The 24,277-nt window shown below is 37.5% G+C and overlaps 1 protein-coding gene across 1 annotated transcript in view; it reads right to left on the reverse strand.

Annotated features, from left to right (window-relative positions):
- Positions 1–8,158: 8,158 nt before the first annotated feature.
- The window catches only part of LOC129774199 (uncharacterized), a 33,866-nt gene continuing 17,747 nt past the window's right edge, over positions 8,159–24,277 (reverse strand). The window contains exons 4-7 of the mRNA XM_055777905.1: positions 10,106–10,229; positions 9,477–9,553; positions 9,090–9,230; positions 8,159–8,964 (exon numbers count right to left, since the gene is read on the reverse strand). Of these exons, the coding sequence (XP_055633880.1) occupies positions 8,159–8,964; positions 9,090–9,230; positions 9,477–9,553; positions 10,106–10,229 (1,148 nt within the window). The remainder of the gene's footprint in view (positions 8,965–9,089; positions 9,231–9,476; positions 9,554–10,105; positions 10,230–24,277) is intronic.

The following is a 24,277-nucleotide window of genomic DNA, read 5'->3' on the forward strand; positions in this document are numbered from 1 at the left end:
AGGTGTTATTCTCAACACTGCTCTGTACTCTCGGGGATCATCATCGTAGAGTTACTTCAATATTGTATTTGTTGCTCCTTTTTTTTGCATCCAATTCCTGGACCGAATCCTTTTTTCTTTCTGCTTTTTCCGGATAGTACCTTCAGTTCAAAGAAATTCAGCACAAAGTATTTTTAAACACGGCCAGTGTGTGTTTAGCGATAAAATTGTGTAATGATAAATTCAACTGAAAATCTAAGACGAAAACTGCCAATAAAGAAGTCGATTTCGGATCAATCATCTGACAAATTCGGATCTGATTGCTGTTTCTGACGATTTGATGGACATTTGAAAAACCGCCTGGCATCTCTGGAAAACCTGTGCCGTAGTATCTAGTTTCTTGCCAGCAGCTCACATTGTGTGAACGGACAAGGCGAGTCAACCATTTGTCAAGCGAGTTCACCGGGTCAGTAGCTGCTCATTGTGAAGCCAGCTACTAGCAACGTATAAATGGGCCTTTAGTCCGCAGCATTTTGGAGTATGCTGCCTGCGTGTGGTCCCCGTTCCACACTACGCAAATCATTCGGATGGAGAGATGATAAACAATTCGAGACGGTGATAAATAAATAAAAATTAAATTGTTCATCTCATGAACAAAAATATTGTATTAATTGTGATAGACGCGTAGAAATATTCCCTATCAATTGATGCAAACATCTTTCCGATCTTTTAAGAAATGTTCGAGTAGGGCAGGGTTAGCACGCAAATCGGAGGAACAAATGTATGGGAAAAAAGAAAGTTCTTCCAGTTTTCATGAATTAAAACCATTTAGAGATTAGCGAATTGTAATGTATAGCATAACGAACAAATCTTTCCGATTCGATTGGTATGCAAGTAATGGGAATTCGTTCACAGTGAAAATAGTTATTAACGTTAACTCTATTTCATAAAAACGTGACCTGTTTTCTGATTTGGCACTCTTCCTGAAAGACGTAGTTCTACGTCAAAACGAGATACTCAAAAGATTAGATATTAGTTTTTTACATATAGGCCTTCTCTTTCCACACAAATTTTTGAACGCACGCGCCATATCCGTGCCAATAATCGTTCCAGGACACTTCTGTAGAAGACCGCATTCACTGTTTGCCCTGGAGGCACAAAATTTGATGGCGGCTCTCTGCTCCATAATTAAAATTGTGACGCGACAAAAAAAAACACTGCGTTATTCTTATCAGCTAAAACTAGCTACTGAATCGAGATAGTGGTTCACGGTAAAAATGGTAGCTGGCCAGAGTTTGGCGGAAAGAAGTTCGCGCGCTGGAGCAGAGATAGCGAAACTTTTTGAATGCACTGTGTATATCGAATTGTGTTTCATATTTGCTACATTTGCTCAGCCCGATTGAACATGAGTCAAACGGATGATAAGACGCGTATACATTACGCCAATCGGCCTTGACCGCCCGGTAAAGCCGACTAAATGTGGACGTACCTCCCGGGCTTGCCGGCGTGCCGAAAACCGACACGAATCAAACCGAACCCAACCCGAAACAAGTGGGTCCGGTTCGAGAAAGGCGAACCAAAACAAAACGAGGTAAATTAGCGTTGACGACATTGTGCTTCGTGTGTTCGTGACGGCTGTAACCGTTGGTTCCAAATACTAATTTGGGCTCTACCCAAATTCCAACATATATTTATTCATAACGGATATGTTTTAATAAAAATCGCCATAAATACCCACCGCCTATTGCTTGTGAACAGTTGCCCCAATAGTGAACGGTGTGAGCCCTGGGTAAAAATGCCCACCGCGAAATACGCTTCATTGGACCATCTGTCTTTCAACAGAGCTGCCAACTAGGCAAAACATAAATGAACTCACGCAAAAGAAAAAAAAAGAAAAGCTCGGTAAAGAATAGTGCCGGCTAACGACTTTCCACCATCAAGGAAATAGGAAGTGCGCGCCGGAAGAAGTAAATTTTAATAGTACCAGAGTGCATCGAAAGCAAATAGAGAAGATAGAGGAAGATTGTTATGAGAAATAAAAGGTTAGTGGGAAATTGAAAAGGAAAGAATTAGTAGGAGAGCTAAAAAGAAGAGGAGAACCGGAAGAGAGAAAAAAAAAGGTAAAGTAGTGTAATGACGAGAACCAAGAATAAGAAATAATGCACTGGATAGGTCCTTCCAGCTGGCCTTTTTTATATTTAGCGTTTTTCTCCTTCGACAAGCGTAGTACCCGCCATTAAGAAAAAGGACGTTCCACTGAACTATCCGCCATTCGGCGTCGATTCAGGGTACCGGAACCGGAAGTATCCTATCAACACAACGCTTTACAGCGAGATTTTCATCCTATGAAAACCACGGAGAAAGACGAGAGAAGAAGGGAAATACAAGAAAAATACCGCAAGTATAAAATCTGAAAATCTGTGACGTCACAGGGATAGATGAGAAAGTGATAGGGAAAATAGAATAGGGACAGAAGTAAATTAAAGAGTAGCGTCAAAAGGAAAGAATAAAAAAGAAAAATTGTATGAAAATCACATTTATCTCCTCTATTGCGATTGTGGAAATATCCGTTTTAGGACTCAAAAGGAGTCGCCAGCCCTCGTCCTCGATTGGTCGGCGGAGTTGGCTAGCATTGCTCAACCTTTGAGCCATAGTAGAGTGGGGGCATAGTGGTGGCTGTAGAAGGGTGCGTAGGTCTAGTGGAGACGTACAAAACCGTTACTGCTCCTTTTTACTGGAGGAACAGCTGTTTGCGAGTAACCAGTAGCAGGTTAAACGACCCTGAGGAGGGACATCCTAATTAGAGAGTTTCACGGCTTCGTGCATCCGATGCGGCTTCGGTTTCAAGTATGTAAAATGTAAAATGCAAGTAAAATGTATGAAAGATGTGTTCCGATGAACAATTGCAAATATAAATATATATAGAAGGTGTTTTTGCATTTGAAGTAAAATTCTGATTATAAGCGAGCGTAATATGAGCAAATTTATAACACATGCGAATTGGGGCTCTTTTGGTATTAACAAGTTCTTCCGCACAGTAACTCGATGTTGATAATTCCTTAATATTTTCCTTCGTTGATCGTATTGTTTTCACTTATTCACGTTGGACAGCTCTTTGTTGACCGAGGCATTTTGATGGAATGTAATACTTTTCCGTTTACTATTTTTGAAAGCATGGGCAGCCGTGGCAGTGTTCCGAGCTCTGCAATACTATTTTAATAACCAATGTTCTTCTTCTTCTTTAACCCTTTCAGGACCATAAGGTTACGGTACATTATTAAATCAATTTACCTAGATGTAATGAATTAATAGGCACCCTAAAAACATAATTTATACTAAAAATTCCAAAAACTTTTACATTTTTTTTTGAAATTTATGGGACAAATATGTCCCTATGGTCGCTAAGGGTTACTTTCTACTGAAACATCTAAATTTTGGTTTACTTGTTGGTAAGAGTGTTTTGTTATAAATAATGTACATTTGTTACTCAGTATACTTTTAATTACTTATTTATAGATAATATAAATATAATAGGGCAAGTTATTTGTGGTACTCGGCGAAACAATTCCTGTTGTTAGTGTAGCAAAGGTGCACTTTACACAAAATACAAGTATTATTTGTGCGGTTTTCTTTTTTGTACTTGGCACAATGTACGCACCTCTTTCTGGCATTCGACTTTTCCATTGGGTGCGATGGTAATTGTCGTTTCACTGCTTTGCGTACTACACTACTTCTTGCAGTTGGAAGGCCTCTTTGTCTGTTGGTAAAACCATTTATCAAACTCCGAGCAACAACTTGTCTGAATTGCAAGGTCGACAACAGAGATCCTTCAATTTTTTTTTTGTTCATGAAGCTTAGTGTAGACGGTATGTGCATTATTGATCGATATATCTAACAGATCAAAGAATAGGCGAAGATAATACTTTATTTTTGATCTCCGATCTATTTCATAGCACACTTTTAGTTGGTCCATTAGGTCCACTCCACCCATATTTTTGTTATAGTGTGACACAATTTTAGGACATCTCACGTCAATTTTATCTGCTGAGCCAGCCTGTCGCCGTTTCACGGTATCAGTTTCTACAGGTGACAGAAAGTTGGTCAAGAAATGTACCGCTTTATTATCCATCCATTTCACATACGATATGCCTTGAAAACTTGTGGTGTAAATGTCCCCACGCTTCATTTTTTTATCCACTGGTGCAGTTTTCGGAATATGTTTTCGGTTAATTCGAACAGTCCCACATGCCTTGATATTCTGGTCAATCAGTCTGTACTGCAACAAAGGTGAGTTGAAGAAATTGTCAATGTAAATTTCACATCCCAAGCCGTCCAGCTTTGTCGTAAGTTTCAGCACTACTGATTCACCTAATCCATACTAAGTCCCTGAAGTTCGTTTACCGGTATATAAATCAAATTCAAATAAGTAACCCGTTTCTGCATCACATCTGCACCATAATTTGAAACCCCATCTTACTGGTTTATTTTTTATGTATTGCTTCATTACGTTGTGACCCTTGAATTTGATCATATGCTCGTCGATGGATTGTTTTTTCGTGTTATTGAGAGCGTTTTGAAATGAAGTATTCAAGTGATCCATAACTGGCCGGATTTTGTATGCTCGATCATAGTTAGGGCTGTTTATGTCTCTTACATCGTCATTGTTACAGAAATGTAGATTTCTGAGTATTTCTTCGAATCGCGTTCTTGGCATAACATTTGAAATGAATGGTACCGCCATGTCTGGTTCTGTAGACCAGTAATCTCTCAATGATGGCAAGATATGATAGCCCATAACCAGATTCACACCAAGAAATGCTTTCATTTCATCGATTTTGATAGTGAACTCCCGTCCATTTTGGTGAGCGTATTGTACTGACTCGGATACTATACGTTCAACTAAAATGTCGAAATTAGTTACTAAGGACCGTATCGTTAATTATGGGTACGCTCAAAACACAGCTTTATTTCAAATATTGCATTTATTTTTCAGTTCTGATATCAAAATATTGTATCTTATGAATGAAAGAAAGGAGTAACAGTAAAAAATAATCAAGATTCTGATTTTCGCGCCAATGATCGCACCTGCTTCTTGATGTCCCTCATTAGGTTCTGGACAACCGTCTCATCGACTTGTTTGCTCACATTTATCCAATCCTTTTTGAACTGCTCAAGGTCATCGGCTGCCTTGTCCTTCTTCCGCAGTCGTCCCTTCATCAAAGCCCAAAATTTTTCAATAGGTCTTATTTGCGGACAATTTGGAGGATTCATCTCCTTTTCCACAAAATCGACATTATTCTCGCGATACCAATCCAAGGTCAAACGTGCATAGTGGCATGATGCCAAATCAGGCCAAAATAGTGTCGGACCAGTGTGCTTTCGGATGAGCGGTAACACACGCTTTTGGAGACATTCTTTCCGGTAAATTTCACCATTCATATTCCCGAGAGTGAAGAAAGGAGATGATTTCATGCCACATTGACAAACAGCTTGCCAAACCAGCACTTTCTTACCGAATTTTTCGCAAAAAATTGACTTCTCCGCGTTCGGGACATCTGTTCCTTGCTTTACAGTGTAAAACTGTGCCCCAGGAAGAGTTTTGTAGTCCAGTTTGACGTAGGTTTCATCATCCATGACGATGCACAGTTCGCGTTTGCTTAAAATCCCATCGTAAAGCTTACGGGCACGGGTTTTCACGGAACTTGCCTGAATTTGGCTGCGTTTGGGACATTTTTGCTTTCTATATGCCTTCAGTGAGTTACGTTCTTTGGCACGTTGAACCATACCGATTGATGTTCCACACTTTTTTGCGCAATCCCGTATCGATAATTCCTTTTTTCTTTCAAATTGCCTGCAAATCTTTTTATCCAAGTTTGGCTTGGATGGCCCAGGTTTTCTGCCGCGACCGGGTAGATCCTTCAATGTATTATACATACCAAATCGCTTGATAGCGTTTTGGACCGCATGGACGCTTACTCCTTCCGCCTTCGCCAATTTTCTCATTGATATTCCTGTTTCGGAGCAGTATCTGGTCACAATGGATTTTCGTTTTTCTTCTGTTAGCCCTCTCATGATTGCACTTTTAGGAAAAAACGATCTTTTAACAATGCTAACTGAACGCTAACTGTGTCAACAACAGGAGAAAAATAAACAGCTGTCAAAACAAGCTATAGTCTTTTTCAGACGGAGACTCTAAGGCGTACCCATAAATAACGATACGGTCCTTAAACGGAAAATGTCAAAAGGAGTCAATGTATCGGCTTCAACTTCTTGACAGATTTTCACCTTTCCGAATTCATATTCCACGTCAGGAAAAACATTTGGGTGGTATGTTCTCGGATTCCAATTGAAAACCGGTTGAAGGTTGGAATGTGCTTCAGCGATTTCCTGTCGAGATGTTGAAGGTTCAGGTGATTCTTGCCGTTGAAGAGTCGTCGTTCCTTCAATCTCGACATCAAATACCCCTTGGTCATCATCCTGTGTTAGAAGTCTTTGGTCTTCTTCATCAAGCACTAAGTCATCTTCCTCATCGCTATTGTCACCCATCAAAATTTGATGAATTTCATTTTCTCGAAGCTCAAAAACTCCACGTCCCTTACGAAACATATTCTGCAACAATATGAATAAGAAAATGATAGCATTTTGGTATAAATCACCAGGCCAAAAAGTTATGAAATTCCGTATAAAAAGTATTCCTTTACGCCGACAGGGACATCCGTGTCCCATAATCTCTATAACGATTTATCACAGAATACAACACAAATACATTACTACTGAATATTTAGAATAACAATTTACTTACCAGGTAACGATAATTTGACACTGTAAAAACTTGAAAAGCACTGCTACAATATCAATTATTTATTCCAAACAGCTGATCATTCGCGCCAAAAGAACTCTGACGTTCCGGTGACCATAGACAATAAACGGTGTTAGATATTATGTATTGCCAGTAAAAAATAATAAAAAGGTACATTCCGAAATATTAAAATAAAAAAGTAATTTACAATGGTTACGTAAATATTGAATTAATTCATGATTTTTGCTTGGGACATCGGCGTCCCCGTGGTCGTGAAAGGGTTAATGGCACTAACGTTCCTAGAGGAACTTCGCCGTCTCAACGTAGTATTACTTGCGTCATTTTTATTAGTACTTAGTTGAGATTTCTATGCCAAATAACACGCCTTGAATGCATTTTGAGTGGCAAGCTCTAGAATACGCGTGATCACAGTGCAAGTCGGAGGAAATTTCTTTGACGAAAAATCCCCCCGACCAGAACGGGAATCGAACCCGAACACCCGGCATGTTAGTTATGACGCTAACCACTCGGCCAAGGGAGCACATAACCAATGTTAAAGTTGCTAAATAGACCCATTAAACGTAAAATTAAAATTGTATTGATATCAACACAATTTTATTTTATTGATTTTCATGACATGGAACGCTATGACTCAGGAATAACATTTTATTGAGTGGTTTTTATAGCTGTTTCGATGATGTTGTCTGGCATCAGTGTCGAAAAAATAACGATGCTTTCACTAATACAAACAAAACCATTGTGGAAAACTTAAAAATAAAAATTTAACTTTCAGAACATTAGCTCGAGTTTTCCGAGGTTTTTAACTATACAGTGTGACGGCAGATGAAAATTTAATATCTTGTGAGTAATCGATTAGAGTTTGGTTGATATTACTTTATGAGAAGTGTGCAAAAACTATAATTTTCTTCGAAAAATATTGATTCTCGGTCGAGGGCTGAGGGAGATGAAAGAAATGAGCGCCATTGTGGCAGCCATTTGTGGCTCCCTTCCACCTTCACCTTAACACCGACCAGATACAGATCAATTATTTTGAGGTTTATTTTGTGTCAAGACAATGTTGCAATTTGATCGGATAGGTCAACAAAACGTCTAGATAGCAGCCAACTAGCAGCTTCGAAGCTGTAATGTATTTTGTCACGTTGACAGTCCATTTAGATCGAATCATAAAATTTGTACGAATTTCAAATACGATCGGATTCTGGAATATTAAGGAACATTGGATGAACATTGCGGTAGTACCAATTAAAAAATGTTTAAGCATAAATTCGAATTTAAACCGTATTTCAATAATAGAGAACGACATGTAGATAGAAGAATTGAATTGTTTTAAATGATGTTTAAGGGAGAGAATTGATTATTTTATTGCTCATCGTTATTTATTTTCATATCCCTCATTGGTTCGATTTCACTCGATTTTTTTTCCATAATTATTGACGGTGTTTCTGTAAACAGTTCGTCCTCTGTGTTTGACGGCATTTGTTTCGATACAGTAGCACTTCCAATTTCAATCGGAATGGATATGGGCGAAAGACGGGTCTGATGTCGCCGGGGAATGACAAAGAGCTTGTTACGTGCTTGGCAAAAATTCTCCAATGAGTCATTTCGTAGTATTACTGCTTCCACTTTGGGAGAATCGTCAACAACGGCCGTTGGAACGGTTGTTCTCTCTGTGAACTTCGTCACTGGTTGGACGGTTTTGAGAGCACCGATAGGGTGGAACTCTTGGTCCTTGAAGCGGGCATTTCCGCTGCCGAAGGCTACCTTCATATTTCGTCCTCGCTTCCGGCGCCGCTTAGGAATGTCGACGGTGTGCATTCTGAGGGTGGCGGGCTGGCGATACGGATCCCAGTGAGGGTTTAGCGTGAAATCTAATCGCGGTTTGTGGGTACTGACACATTGGGCTCTTGGCACTGGAGGTGGAATGCGTGTCATCAACTCATAGCGCCCTGGTGCTGGACGGGGAAAGGGTTCCGCACAATACGAATGATGGACGGAGCATACAAAAGGACGTGCCATTAATTGCCGCTGATCGGGTTGGGTCGGCGAAACAATGTCGAATATTCCTTTGAAGTAGTGATTCGGACCAGGATCGCTAGGATTGCGCGTGCATAAGGTTGGTTGAGTGATAGCTAAACGGCTACATAGTCGTTGTTTGTGTTTGTCACCTGTAAGAGCGGAGGATGCCTAAAGTTTGACTTAAACTCCAAAAAAAATATAATGATTGTTATCAGAATGTATCGACATGGATGTCAGTTTAACCACTGTTTATTCCAAAATATTCATAAATTACCTGGCCTTATTTTCCCGATAAAATATTGCCTCGGATGAGCCAATCTATCCATTTCCGTCGGAATGTGTGGGTAATCGTTTTTGGTCAGTAGACTCCACTTCCAAATGGAGTTTTTCGTTGGGCTCCTCCTGAAACGTTCCCCTGTATAAAAAAATATATATTTATATGAAAATCTCGGGATTGGGTGGGGAGTGCCAGCAACGGTCGGCAGGATTCACGCTGCGATACACTCCATGGGACGTGAATTACATTTCAAAACCCGTTGTAGGGCGAATAAATCAATTTAGTCCGAGAAAGGATGGTGGGAGAATTCGAGTCGAACCCAGTGGTCGGACCGTTGATATGCTGATTCCAAGGATGGTGCTGAATGGCAAGTACCGTAATTACCTGTGAAACATTGATAGGGTCCTTTGCTACCTGTTGATTGGCTGGCCAAATCGGCGATACTGCCTCCCAATCGGTACCTGGGGAAGGAATGTTCAAAACGCAACGCGGTGTTATTCGGTCTGTTTAGAGGGAATAGGGTTTTCCTAACATTATTTGAGGTAACCAAATTCAGACTATTGTTTCATTGATAACTTTTCATCAGTACAGTCGATTTCCCAGCAAATGATTTACGAAAATTCAGAATCCTTCGTCAAAGTTATAATTGTAAAACGCTGCAACCCTATGTGGAAGATGTTTATCTGTCACTGTGAAGTTTCGAAAGCGGCACGATGGGGAAGAGTAGAAATTGCCAAAAAAGATAAATATACTTCAGAGCAGTAACGGGGGAAAACATGGGAAAACGACCGAAGAAGTGCATACGCGTGTGTTGAATTGAAGAGGGTCGCGTTTTGCCGGGGATGAACTGTAAAAAGTGGAATATAAATTATGAATGGATGATAAGAGGCAATAAAAATAAAAGGTAAATTCTATCGAGAGAGGTTGATCTATTGGCTTGTTGTAACGCGTCCCTTTTGCCGCCCATTTCTGGTGGTTTGTTAGCTTTGATCACTTTACAGTGATTTATGTACCTGTTGGGTGGAAGGGTCCATTCCTTGTGGCTATTTCGCAGCGGTTTTCGACAAGATTTGAAAGAAGTGCGAACACTTTTGGTGCCGCTATCTTCTTGCTGGTTGACGTCGTTGATTTCAATTACTGAAGTGGGAAAGAGAAAAGAAACCTTGTGTAGAGGAAAAAAACGTTCGCAAATTAAGAAGATAAATCGGACAACTGAGTGGAAAAAATATATGTATGGGCTCGCTGCGGACGTTTTGTTCCATACTAAGATCGGTTCACCTTATGGCATTTTCTGTGGCATTAATATTCCGCAATTTCATGAGTTTGGTCGTTATCAGTAGAGCGGAACCATACCTTACATGAGTTGTTGCCAGAAAAGAGCGAAAGTTGCGTTTGCCACAACCGCACAATTTGAACTTTGATTGATTTCGTCTGAATTTTAATCAGATCCGCGGGGCCAAAGTTGATCCCGATCAAAAATTTATGATTCTTTTCTATATTATGATGCAACCTCACCCACCAGCGGGTTCTTGGCGGTAGTGATTGGATGCTGATCCCTTCATGCTTACGGCAGTTTGTAGGATACTTTTCATGCCCTTAGTTGTTCCATTCTTTGCTAGTTGTCGCAACGCTTAGTGACACCATCCGAAGTCGTAAACGTGGAATCGTAAATTATTATTGCGGTCACCGAAACCTTGGAAAGCGGGGAAAAGCAATTGAACAGCGATCCATTTTATTAGTTTGTGCCAACGGAAATTTTCAAATTAGTTTGTATTATTGTTGGTTTTATGTGAACGTAAAAAAGCGTGGAATCGTAAGAAGGGCAAAAATATTATTATCGAGAATGATATCTCATTCAGATACAACTAACAAGATTTCTCGCAGCTTAAGCTATAAGAGTGATTTGCAAAATATAATTTTATTACTATCTGGCCAAACATGTTTATGACCGTGTTTTACTCATATCGATGCAGTTGTGATTAAACGGTGAGAACTGTACTGCGTTATTTTTAGGAAACTCCTTCATCTATGTTATGGCTATGAGTCTCCGCCGAATAACATTACTTTCATTATAATGTAAAGTCTATCAAGATTGCGAACTGAAGTGATTGGAAAATAGAATGGAGAATTTCGCTCATTTTACATAACCTTTTCTCATTAGTGGGTCATTCAGAAATCAGTGCAAATCTGAGACTCACAAAGAGAAAATGGAATCTGAGTCTGTTATTAGAATGTCTGATTAAACGCTGGGAACTGAGAGTTGGGAATGCTTGAATGCATAAAAACATAAATGCAGATTGTTGCATTTCAGTGTACTGTTTATCAAACGTGTTTTAATTTTTTTTTACTTACATATATTTTTGTAGCGCGGATGAAATAGACATGTGATAGGAGATGTGTCTAAAACGCGCCTGCCGGGCAATTTGATCCGCCTGATTTTCTCGTAAACCAGCAAGAATAGAAATGCAATGGATATAGGCAATAGTGCTAGTCAACGATAGAATCCTACCATGCAAGTTTTACATTTGTAACATGCTTTAAAAAAATAAGAAAAATAATTTTCTTTGGAAGCGATTTTCGATGTAATTTACTACATCATTTCTATAAGGTTTTTGTTGCTTGAAACCGATTCAGAGGCGATAACTGTGGGTCATACTTATTGAGTCGAGTTCCCAGTGAATATCTCAGATGAAGAAAATGGTAAGAAATGATTCATTTCCTTCTCGATTTGATATTTTCCGCATCAGCTTACCATCGGGCAGTATGGCATACCCTCAATCGGGGCAATTTGCTCGCTTTCGGCCGGATAACATTCTCACGAGAGAAATAGCTTATTTGTGAGGGATGCCAGATGATTTTATCAAATATCTCTGCATGGCACGGATAAATGTCTTCAAATGTAATCATAATGAACAAAAATGAGCAAACCAATACGATATTTCTAAATCATGTTCGATAAATCACACAAACAATTGTTTTCACATACTTTGAAATGACCTCAGTATGTTTTCACAAAATTAAATGTCTTCAAAACGAAAACATGTCTTCACATCTGGCATCTATATTATGTGCTCAGAGAATGCAGGAAAACAAGAGCGCGGACTGGAGAATTAATGCACGAATACTGGGAGAACACGCTCACCGGAGAAACGATTTCTTGTCTTCGCTGGTGGGCATGAAGGGTTAGATAGATTGATGGAATCTCTCATTCATACAAGCTGTTTCTATGAGCTTTATGAACTCTGAGAGAAACAACTCATGGGCATATTATACTTCTGCTAGGCCATTTAACACCGTATGATTGGAAATTTTGAATTTGGGCACCATACAAGATAAAATTCGTAGCCCTTTTGTTATTCAGTATCTAAAATACAGAACGATTACAGATGACTGAGGGTTAACTAATCTACGTACTGCCGTAGTTGTTACTTTAAATTTTAAGAGCACGGTCAAGATAAATCCATTTTCCCTTAGGAGGTGCGTATTACACACTTCTCCTATAATACGAGAGACGTAGAAGTCTATCGGTTGTGAGAGGAATAGTATTAATTTCTGTTTCTCTTTCATCGTTTGTCTGTCCAACAACTTAGATGTAAACAAACGAAGAAAAGTTAAGAGGGCACGAGTTCGATGCAGGGTTACCATATCTACAAAATAATCTGTATTTCTACAGATTTTTTTGACATTTTGAAACCAAGAATCTGTAGATACAGATAACAGATTTTTCGGGTTTTATACAGAATTTACAGATTTTTATAAAATAACGTTTCAATAATAGTTATGGCTTGATGTTAATCATATTTTTTCCCATCTCACCTATTTTTTCATATAGATTTTGAATTTGTTTAATTCTGATGCAAAGTCTGCGTTATCGGTTAGCGTTACAATGAATAAATAACACTGTTTTTTATTAATAAAGCACAGAGACTGTAAATTTCCAAAGTGCGCTGTCTTGAAAATTCCTTTGCTTGTTTTTATAAGAGTTGAAAATATATAAAAGAACCATCAAGACGTTTTGACGCAGGATTACGTTTTCGCATAGCATATGGATAGAACATATAAAAAATATCGATTGCGTCACGAAAATTGTTAAATTTTGAGTGTTTTATTTTCAGACATTTTACGATAGATTCATGACGTTTTTGTCCAATCCATCAAACTTAACCTAAAGAGATTCAACCACGACCGAAATCAAAAAATTAAACGAAGTTAGAATCATTGGAACGACTTGATGACAAAACCTGTCCTATTGTTCCCGAGTTCACTAATTCAGAAACCAGAACACTTAATCTTGCTACCTTGACCGATATATGAATTAGAATAATACATAAACTTTGATAGAGCAGTACCAGACTTTGGAAATTTTGGAAAGCATCTGAAGATATCTACGTCGATGTTGAATTGTATTTTTACTACAGTGTATATGCTTGCTGGCTTAACGTGGATACCATCAACATCGTCTTATCAATAAAAAAATTCGACTTATAAATTTAACGCAGATTTCAATACAACTTTTTTAAGATAAAAATATTTTTTCAGTCCAAAATCATGGATTTTATTATGGTAACCCTGGTTGGATGCTCTTCCTATTACACTGGGGTCGCCTTTTAAGCGGGGTAAATCCCAAAATCCGCGTGAAAAAACCCGCGTAAATTTAAAAATTCGCGAAAAAATAATCCGCGTAAATCTCAAAATCCGTGTAAAAATCCAGCAAACAGAGGATAGGTTTGAAATGCAACCCATATTTTAACAATTGATAAACTGATTTTTGTTGCATGCTAAAATCATGATATCTGTTTCTCCTTTCATTTCTCAGCTACTAATCAATGATACAATACAAACTAATTTCATGAAAAGTCATTTTCAACTCTTATAAAAACAAGCAAATGAATTTTCAAGACAGCGCACTTTGGAAATTTACATTCGCTGTGCTTTATTAATAAAAAACAGTATTATTTATTCATTGTAACGCTAACCGATAACGCAGACTTTGCATCAGATAAAATCTGTTTACACTGGAGTTACTTTTTATGCGGTTGATGCGTGACTTGTAGTAAAAAACCGCGAAAATTCTAAAATCCGCGGAAAAAACCGCGTAAATTTCGAAATCCGCGTAAAAAACTCGCGTGGCAAAAACCTCGTAAAAAACCGCGTAAATTCCCAAAAACGCATGAAAAAAGCCGCGTAAAAAGCGACTTCAGTGTACTAACTTCAATTTTATTTTCCAACTGTTCTGTGGAACACACGGATTTTCCACGGGAGATTAAGGACAATCTTGAAAGCACAACGTTTTTAGTGTGTGTAGCTCTAAGCATCAAATTTTTAATGATTCCAATTTTCATTTTCATGAAGTTTGATGTAGTGTAAATTTCAGACTTACATTTTCTGTTCTTTGTCTTTTAATTCAGTAAGTTTTATAAATTTCTATTCTTAGAACAGTTGTTCAGTCTGCTTATTGAGTGTTCTTTAGCTCTACGTTAAGTCTGTGTCTGTGTCTGTGCCTGGTTGTTTTAGTTTACATTCGTTTGGACTGTCATTTTTGTCAAACAGTGACGAGAAGTCACCTGTTTCACTGACTCAATGGCCAACTCGCACTATTTTCCGCCCCGTATTGCTCGTTTTCTGATCCATCTATACCACGATCCGCGAAGTCGAGCACCACAATTTTCATAACGGGTCTCTGGAAGACTTCGTTGTTGGTCAGAACATGTGATGTGCGGATCCGTCCATCTTTTCCCTAGTACACTTGCTCAACTCACCATCTGATTCAATTGTTTCTGACTGCCTCATCTACTATAACCCCAAGATCCCTGGCTCAACGTCTTCCATCCATTTTCCTCTCAACGCAATCATCGGTAGATATTCGCGGATCGAGCGAAACTAGAATTGATCCACCAGGTTTTGAATATGGTTCCAGTTGCTACGCAAAGAATCACGCTCGTTCGTCGGTGTTTTCGTAGGCTGCACAACACTGGTTCGACTAAGCAGGAGGAAATAATTTGGAGTAGAACCCCTGGCAATCGTCGTTGGAAATGTTCGAAACGGAACATAAATCAACGGAATGAGTTCACCATTGATGCAGCTTTAACTACAAACGTGCTGAATGTTTGAAGTTTCAAAGGTGACACTGTGTGGACATCCTTAAAGACGAATTACTTAGTTTCTCCATGACCCGATATTAGAAGAGTCTCACCGCACTTCCACTGCATACACAACGGTTGCAGCTTATTACACAATGGTCCAGGAGATGCATTTAAGTGGAAATTAGCATTTAGAGCTCGACAGTTATTCTCTAGACAAAAACTGTCTTTGAAAAAGTTGTTACATATGATAGAGCGCTCATTTTTATGTTATCAAAAATAGGTTGACCAAAATTGTCGATGAAATAAAAAATATAACTCTCTTATCTTTATAGATAGAGATAAATATAGCTCGACAATGTTGTAGTCCCAGTTATTTAAGACTTCTTTGTAGAACAAAGTTTTTTTCATATCTCTTGGAATAACCGACATAGCGCCTTTTTTCTAAGTTACGCTAGGGCCACCATGAAAAAAAAGGTTTTTTTTCTGTAACTTTTAAATTTCAACTTCTACATACAAACTGTCTTCGAAAGACTTTTAGAACTTACTAATACAAACATTTTGCGATACTCAATTTGTCAATATCTCAACCCCACTTCAACGCGCTATGGCCATATAAAAAATTATTTTTCATCTATTTTTTCCTGGGGTGTACTGGGGTGTAAGTTTAAAACCTTTGAAACAAGAGCGTTACGTTTGGGATACAAAGTTTCGAGCGTTTACACCCCTTTGTCAGTTGTAAAAAGTGGTATGCCAATCACTTCATTCGAAGAATAAAATATGTATGCGCAATGATGTTTACTAATTGATCCAAAAACTTTTCCAGTATCTCAAAAATAATTCGAAAGCGAGCTATTGAAAATACAAAAATCTATAAATATGAGTACCTAGTTAGTACCTTATAAGTCCATCTTAGTCAAGATTTGTCGATGCATGCCGTTGACTGTCAGTGAAAGTTCTCTAAATATTACGCTCGCCTAGGTCAATTTCAGTTTCTATTTTGCTACTGTGTTGAACAATTTTTTGGCCACAGAATGCATCTTCAGAATATGCAAGAAGCAAACATAGTGTAGAGCAGAATAAGGCCAGAGAGAAATATTAAATAGGAGGTACGTCGTCGGTTTTCATACCGTGGAGATTGTATGAATTTTTGATTATGCGTTCTAAAATAGATATTGGTAGTGTGGGACAAATATATATCCATACTGAATGCGTTACGTGTATTGTTCTGAGTGCGTGACCTGTCCGCGCGAGAACAAGAATGAATCACGAACAATCATTTTTAGCTGCGTACACAAAACAACACAAACCCAACGATCCTTTTCAGGGCCACTTAAGTTTTCAACCTAAGAGTAATTTAAGAATTTTCGATGCATTCTAAAAATCTATTTTATATTTATGTTTGCCTGAAGTGAGCTTCTGTGAATTCAGGAGTGTGTTTGGATTTATTGATGTAATGATGTTTATTTATTTATTTATTTATTTATTTATTTATTTATTTATTTGTTTGAATTGTAGAGGGTTTAAGCTTTCTCAGTTTACTCGTCTCTAGCCTTGAAAATGACCAATTTGAAATACCAAACTAAACAACCCGGCCTTGAGAAATACTATTTGGAAAGCCTTGCTGTTTGAATGACTGATAAACCGTGAATGTCTGATTTGTGATTTTTTCAATGTGATTTTTTGTGATTTTGTGATTTCATCGTTTTCGGGTTGAAAGTGAAGTAAGGTATTTTTCAACGTTGAGAGTTGTATTCTTCGGTAAAAAACTTAAGTTGAATTTTTGTTTCGATGGTACTGCTTTTGCCTCCGCAGCCACCACATAATAGGTTCGGTTCGAATTTTCTGTTACAATTCTGCATCTGCTGAAATGTTTCGTTCTGCGTTGGAGATATAATTTTGCATAGGAGATATTGAAAAAACTACTTAGATATTCAAGAAGTTCAGTGCTCCAGTTTCAGTACATGTTGATGCTTATAATTAATATGACAATCTACTCAAATTGCTTGGGAAAGCGTTCGCGCTCCTCACTCAGTGAAAGCAATCATTTATCATTATTAAACTGGCTGACCCGGCAAACTTCGTCCCGCCCAAAATTTGTTTTTTGTTATCAATACCTTCAAACATTCACGTTTTCTTACTAAGAGCAAGTTCATGAGTCCAATCGCAGAATTGTTCATCGATTGATCTTCTAACCGATCCCTTTGAAATTACCTTTTACTATAAAAATCCTAGTACTTCTGCCAAAACTCATCATTAAAATATCAGATTATTTTCAGACTCAATTCTCGTTCAATATTTTTCAATCAGATATTCAAGAAGTTCAGTGCTCCAGTTTCAGTACATGTTGATGCTTATAATTAATATGACAATCTACTCAAATTGCTTGGGAAAGCGTTCGCGCTCCTCACTCAGTGAAAGCAATCATTTATCATTATTAAACTGGCTGACCCGGCAAACTTCGTCCCGCCCAAAATTTGTTTTTTGTTATCAATACCTTCAAACATTCACGTTTTCTTACTAAGAGCAAGTTCATGAGTCCAATCGCAGAATTGTTCATCGATTGATCTTCTAACCGATCCCTTTGAAATTACCTTTTACTATAAAAATCCTAGTACTTCTGCCAAAACTCATCATTAAAATATCAGATTATTTTCAGACTCAATTCTCGTTCAATATTTTTCAATCACTCGCAAATAGCATGTTTCTAAATGTTAGCATAAATGTTTGATACAGAAAATATGATAGAATAAAGACAGACCCCTCTCCTCTTCTCCTCTTAGAGAGAGGCGGGGGGGGGAGTGTCTATTCACCATAGAAACGTTTCGTGCCCCTTAAAATTCCCTCCCCCCCTAAGAGTACCTCTATCCACCATAGAATCATTTATTGCACCCTAAAACTTCCACATGCCAAATTTTGTTTCATTTGCTTGAATAATTCTCGATTAATGCAGAAATTTGTGTTTCATTTGTATGGCAGCCCTCTTTAGAGAGGGGAAGGGTGAAGTGTCTAACCACCATAGAAACATTTATTGCATCCTAAAACCTCCACATGCAAAATTTCGTTTCATTTGCTTGATTAATTCTCGAGTAATGCAGATTATTTATCAGATTATTTTCATTACTTTCAGACAGTAAATCTCGACGTTTCATGCAATTTTAAGACATTTGCCATCAAAAAACATTTTTTGAAAACCCAGATTTCCCTTACTCTCCTCTTGGGTGATTTTTCAATATTCAGAAAACTAAAATTTTGAGATCTGCGACAATAGTATGTTACCGATCAATTAATAATCGAAGGTCACAATAGGTTGTCAGTGTCAAATATTTTCTGTTTAGTGTGTAAGTAAAATATTGTTTTGTTGTGACTGGTCTAATTGTTGTTAAATGTAAATACCTCGACAAAAAATCGATGTAAACCGATTAACCCGACATCAGGCCGACGTGGTTTGACATCAGGCGAAAAAGACATCTGTCATGATTGACAGATATCCTTCCTGGAGGAAATGGAAGCAGGAAATTAGCGAGAGGAAAGGGAAGGAGGTGACTTAGAAGGAGAGATTGGGTTGACTCGGTCACTTAGCCAGGGAACGACACGCAAGTGAAGAAATTTGGTATCGTTGAAACAGAAATTTGCAGAGAAGAGAATTGGAAGACAGTGAGTTGAGAAGATAGAAAAGAGTCGTGAAAGAAAAAAAGTGAGTGGTATAGTGAAGTGACAGAGGTAGAGAGAGAAGACCTCTTGCGGAATAGGACCCTCAATCACGCTACACCATCCTCGGGTGTCCTGCCGAGAAACTCCGGCCACCTATCTCCCCGTTTCCAAGCGACGCCCTTTTGCTATACGGTCCAGAGCATCGCAGGAAAGAACGCCTCCATCATCCTATCCGCACCGGTGAAACGCAGCGCGACGACGACGACCACGAAGGACAACGGAGGGCCCCAACGAAAACGGTAACCGATACTAAAACCGAAAAAATACAGAAAAATCAAAAACTAACTTCTCTACTCTATTCTATTAAACAATCAATGCCAGCCCATTTTTCATCGGCAGCTTCTTGTGTCCGCATTTCGCAATTCCGATTTGCTGGTGTTCCAACCGAGGTCGAAACAGTCCTCTCGAGGGCCAAAGCCGACCTTGAGAGAAATATAAAACACGGGGTGAGCTAAGCTGGGCAGTACGGCTAAAGCCGTAGTTAACAAGTAAATGAAGTCCGTATGAGCTAATATTTTGCTGAGGGTATTTTATAGTGCAAACCAACATTTTGAAGGGAGTCCCGTATGAAAAATCCATATGACGATTTTCATTGGCACGCTAAACCATACATTTTATCTCGTATTCCGAAAAAAACAACCCAGAGTGTCGATTTTTGACAAAAATTTTTTTTCGAGATAACAGTAGATCTCGACGTTTCATGCAATTGGAAGACATTTGGCATAAAAAAAATTCTTCGAAAACCCCAATTTCCTTTACTCCTTCCTTGGGTGATTTTTCGGTTTCCAAAAAACTCAAACTTTGACTGCAACTCTAGTAAATGAAGTTCGATCGAGCTGATATTTTGCATAGGGTAGTTTTTCGTGGAAATCAACATTTTTAATCATGTTCGCTTTGAAAATTCGAGATGGCCATTTTCATTGGCACTCTAGTGCATAGTTATCCACAATATATATCTAGGTAGTGCGGACTGAATCAAAACGGCTGTCAAAAAAGATCCAATTGAAATGTCAAAAGAGATCCAACGATCAGGAGTGTTATTTTTTTTATGATAATCAACACTATAAAAGATGTATTGTTGTCAAGGGCAAAAATAAGTAAAATTATAAAATGAACGAACTACATTTTTCCGTCAATTATTTAATTAACCATTGCATCTCTAAAAGACCATCTCAGCCTTTCACTGAGCAACGCATTTTTAATGTCCCCTCTCTTTGTCATAACGTTTTTCCGAACGTAATAAAAACAAACAAAGTCAGAGTCACGTAAATGTTTACTCCTGCGATTTGGAAATATTCGATAAAAAGTGGAAGGAAGAGCTGCCAGATGATTTTTAAAAAAAGTCTGTAAAAACATGTGAATGTCTGTTAAAAATGTGGAAAAGTCTGTAAAAGTGTGCAGATCTATAGAAATGTCTTTTAACGTTAATTTTCACTTATTCATTAATACTTTGTACATCACGATGCACGTAAGATTATATTCTGTATATATATGTACAGCCATTCCATGCCAAACTAATATAGTGGTTCTCAGCTCTTCGTCAAAAGTGGTAATTTTGTTCTTTATCGCAAAACATTAAACTCGTATTTTTTTAATTTGTCATTAGGGTGCCCATTTCCATTTTAGGGTGATCCCAAAAATCATTTTTTCCACTTTTTCCCAAAATGACTTTTTTCAAAAATTTATAACTTTCGAACCACTCAACCGATTTAGATGATCGACATATCAAATTTAAGCCAATGAGCTTTAATTGAGAAATATTTAACTTGCATATAATATGGATCCTATTTTTAATATGGATTGAAAGCTGAGAACTTTTGCATAAAATATTTCGATATCAGAGATGCTATTTTTTTCGTTTTTGAAATATGATTTTGCAAAACTAATCGATGGTTCGAAAAACAATTTTTCCCCATTTTTCCCACTACAAAAAGTCATAACTTTCGAACTATTGGACCGATTCATTTCATCGACATATCAAATTGAAGCTTACGAGATATATTTTTAAAAAAAATATTACTTTTGCGAAAAAATTGAATTTTGTTTTTGTAATTATGTTAGTTTTTCATAGTTTTCTCGGTTAAAGATAGGAGCGCTATATTTTTTTATATTTTTTATGGAAAGCTGAGGAGTATTTACTTAACATATCTCGATATCAGAGATGCTATAATTATCGTTTTTAAGTTAGAATTTTGTAAATTTAACATGTTTTAAGTCTTCGATCAATATTCATATGTGACTAAACTAGACCTATGCTACTAGAATCCAATCTTCCCGCAAGTGTGAGTTTTGCTTATTGGCTTCAATTTAATATATCGATCATCTAAATCGGTTCAGTAGTTCAAATGTTATGATTTTTTGAAGAAAGTTATTTTTGGACAAATGGGGAAAAATGATTTTTTTTTAAAATCATATCTAAAAAACGAAAAAATAGCAACCCTGATATCGAGATATGTTGTGTAAAAAATCCTCAGCTTTCAAGAAAAAAATATAAAAATATATAGCGCCCTCTAGTCCAAAGTCATAAAAAAAATAAAAAACGACTACAATCAATAATTACTAAAATATAATTATGTTTTTCGCAAGTTAAATATTTTTTTATAAAAGGCTAGGTCAATTTTATATGTCGATCATCTAAATCGATTCAGTGATTCAAATGTTATTAATTTTCATTTGTCATTTTTGGGAAAAAGTGGAAAAAAATGATTTTTCGGACCACTTAATAACTTATGTGCTGTAAGTGTGTTTAAATGTTTCAACGATCTACACATACATACATACACATACATACACAAACATACGCGTTGTTAATTTTTATAAAACACAGTATTTCTCCGTTGATATATTGGACATCCACCAAGGCTTGCGGTCTTGTCGTTTTTATTTTTAAAAAAATGCAGTGTATATTTTCCATCCGCCATGCAAGGCTATACAAGTTTTAGACCACCACACGGCCATGAACCATGTCTGTCGTAACAATATCGAACAGTAACCCATATTTCGTCATAAGCAGACCCGAAAGCAAATGTAAGTTGTTGAAAATAGAATGATAATTTTTATTCGATGTTGTTTAAATACATAGGTTGCATAGTCCTGACCCTAACTTAACGATTTTTCAATAAATCTCCTTGCATTTCAGCAAAACAATCTTGTCTAGAACAGAAAATAATTATCAGAGACAATTTTCGTTCAAGATTTTTCCTTACCTGCAGAGAATGCAATTGTTCATTAATTGTGAATAACCGTATCCTCTTTTTCGTCTGCAATGATGTCAAGGCAAAAGTACTTATGTGTATGAGTTCCAAACATCATACACACCAGATGGGCCAACAAGAAGGACTGCCGGGCCGCAGGTTGAGTATCGCTGGTCTAACGTCATGTGTATTGATATATACTAAATATAATAACTTTTCTGTATTAAAACTATGGAAAAATGTCATATGGTGAGTCAAATATTTTTGATGTGATGAATAGATGTGATGAATGTTTTACAGATATGTCTGTAAATTTACAAACATATTTGTGAATCTGGCATCTCTGTTGGTCTGAGAATTTATTGCAAGAAATCGCTTGAAAACATGCAAGAATTTGCTTGAGAATGAAGTGGATTGAGTCCGCACCACTTAGATATATATACACTCACATGATATACACTCTGTCCAACTTCTATAAGACCACCCTGATTCTATTTCGTTGCAACACAAACAGTTAGAATTTCAACAATATACATTCATACATTGTTGAATGTTTTGAATAAAGTATATTTAACGTCAATTTCGTTCAAAAGAGTTGTTTGTTTATTTATTGCGCTTAAATATGAAATTTCAGCTGTCCAGTTTCTATAAGACCAAAACAAAATTCTTAAGTATTATCAATGAAAAATCCAAAACAATCGGCCGATTTACATGTCAATAATTGGCAACCTTGCCATTTCGACTAGTAATCTGGAAAATTCGTATTGGAATACTTTTTACCAAATTTTTCTGGACGGATTTCTCGATATTTTTTCCATATTTCCGAAATTGACCTTGAGCTTTCAATCGTGTCGTACCGTTTCCCCTTAGTGTAGATTCTGCGTACAAGGATCCCCTCAAGATTTTCAACAGGATTCAAGTCTGGAAAGCGAGCCGGCCAGTTTTTAAAAAAATAAGTTTTTGGTCCTTAATCCATTGCTTAGTTTTCTTGTTGGTATGAATAGTAGCATTGTTTTGCTGGAATGTGAGTTTTTTCTGTGACGATATCCACGCAAACGGTAGGAGAAAGGATTCCAGAACGTGTATGTAATCCTTGAATGATGTGAAAGCTTTCCGGTTGCACAGAATCCTGCCCGAACCATGCACAAGCCTCCACCAAAATTCCCGTTTGAAAAATACTGTTCCCCGTCCGTAAATCACGTCAGTACCCGTTGAAACCATCAGGACCATCAAAATTGACCTTTTTTTTGTCAGTGAAGATAACCTATACATTGAAGAACTTTCCGTTATGGTATATAGCAAAATGTATTATTTGGAAACATACTTTGTCACAACATACCATGTCCCACTGTAGGTTCATGTGAGCTTGGGCAAAACTCAGACATCTTTCGATGTGAGATGGTGTAAGATGAGGAGCTTCAACCTTTCAAGCCCTCTTTATGTAAGGATTTTTTACCAAAACTTGACGAATTGTCATCCGAGTAACATTTAAATTGAAATCTTGGTTTATTTGCAAAAGCGATTTTGAAGTATTCAAAGCTGTTCTAGCTATTTCCCGATCATCCCGGTCAGAGAGCTTCGATTTACGTAAAGCTCCCACCTTTTTACCGTGTCCTTGAGCATTCGCCAAATAATTGAGGACTACTTGATCGGATCTTCCAATCCGACGAGCAATTTCTCTGATACCATTTCTTGGTGAGATGCATCGAGTTGTCTTTCTCCTTTCTCCGTGAGCACTTTTATCTTCGGCATTTTCCTGATTTATTGATGAAAACAACTAAAACAACGGAAAATGTAACTGGTCTTATAGAAACCTGACACTTGAAAAATACAAAAACATTCGTTTACGCTCAGCGCTTGCACACACGCATATGAAAATCATGCAGTGTATGGTAGTCACCAATTCCTACACACTAGAATATAAATTGAAGCATTGTCTTTTTACAATGACACAAAGGAGCAAGATCATCACCTGGTCTTATAGAAGTTGGACAGAGTGTAGTCACTATACAGCCATTTCATGCCAAACCGATATAGGGGTTCTCAGATTTTCGTGAAAAGTGGTAGTTTTGTTCCTTATCGCAAAACATTAGACCCGTATTTTTTTATTTTTTCATTAGGGTGACCATTTCCATTTTAGGGTTGTCCGAAAAATCAACTTTTGAACTACAAGACCGATTCTGACCGAAAAAGCATT

The sequence above is a fragment of the Toxorhynchites rutilus genome, chromosome 3 (assembly GCF_029784135.1).
Source record: "Toxorhynchites rutilus septentrionalis strain SRP chromosome 3, ASM2978413v1, whole genome shotgun sequence".
Lineage (NCBI taxonomy): Eukaryota > Metazoa > Arthropoda > Insecta > Diptera > Culicidae > Toxorhynchites > Toxorhynchites rutilus.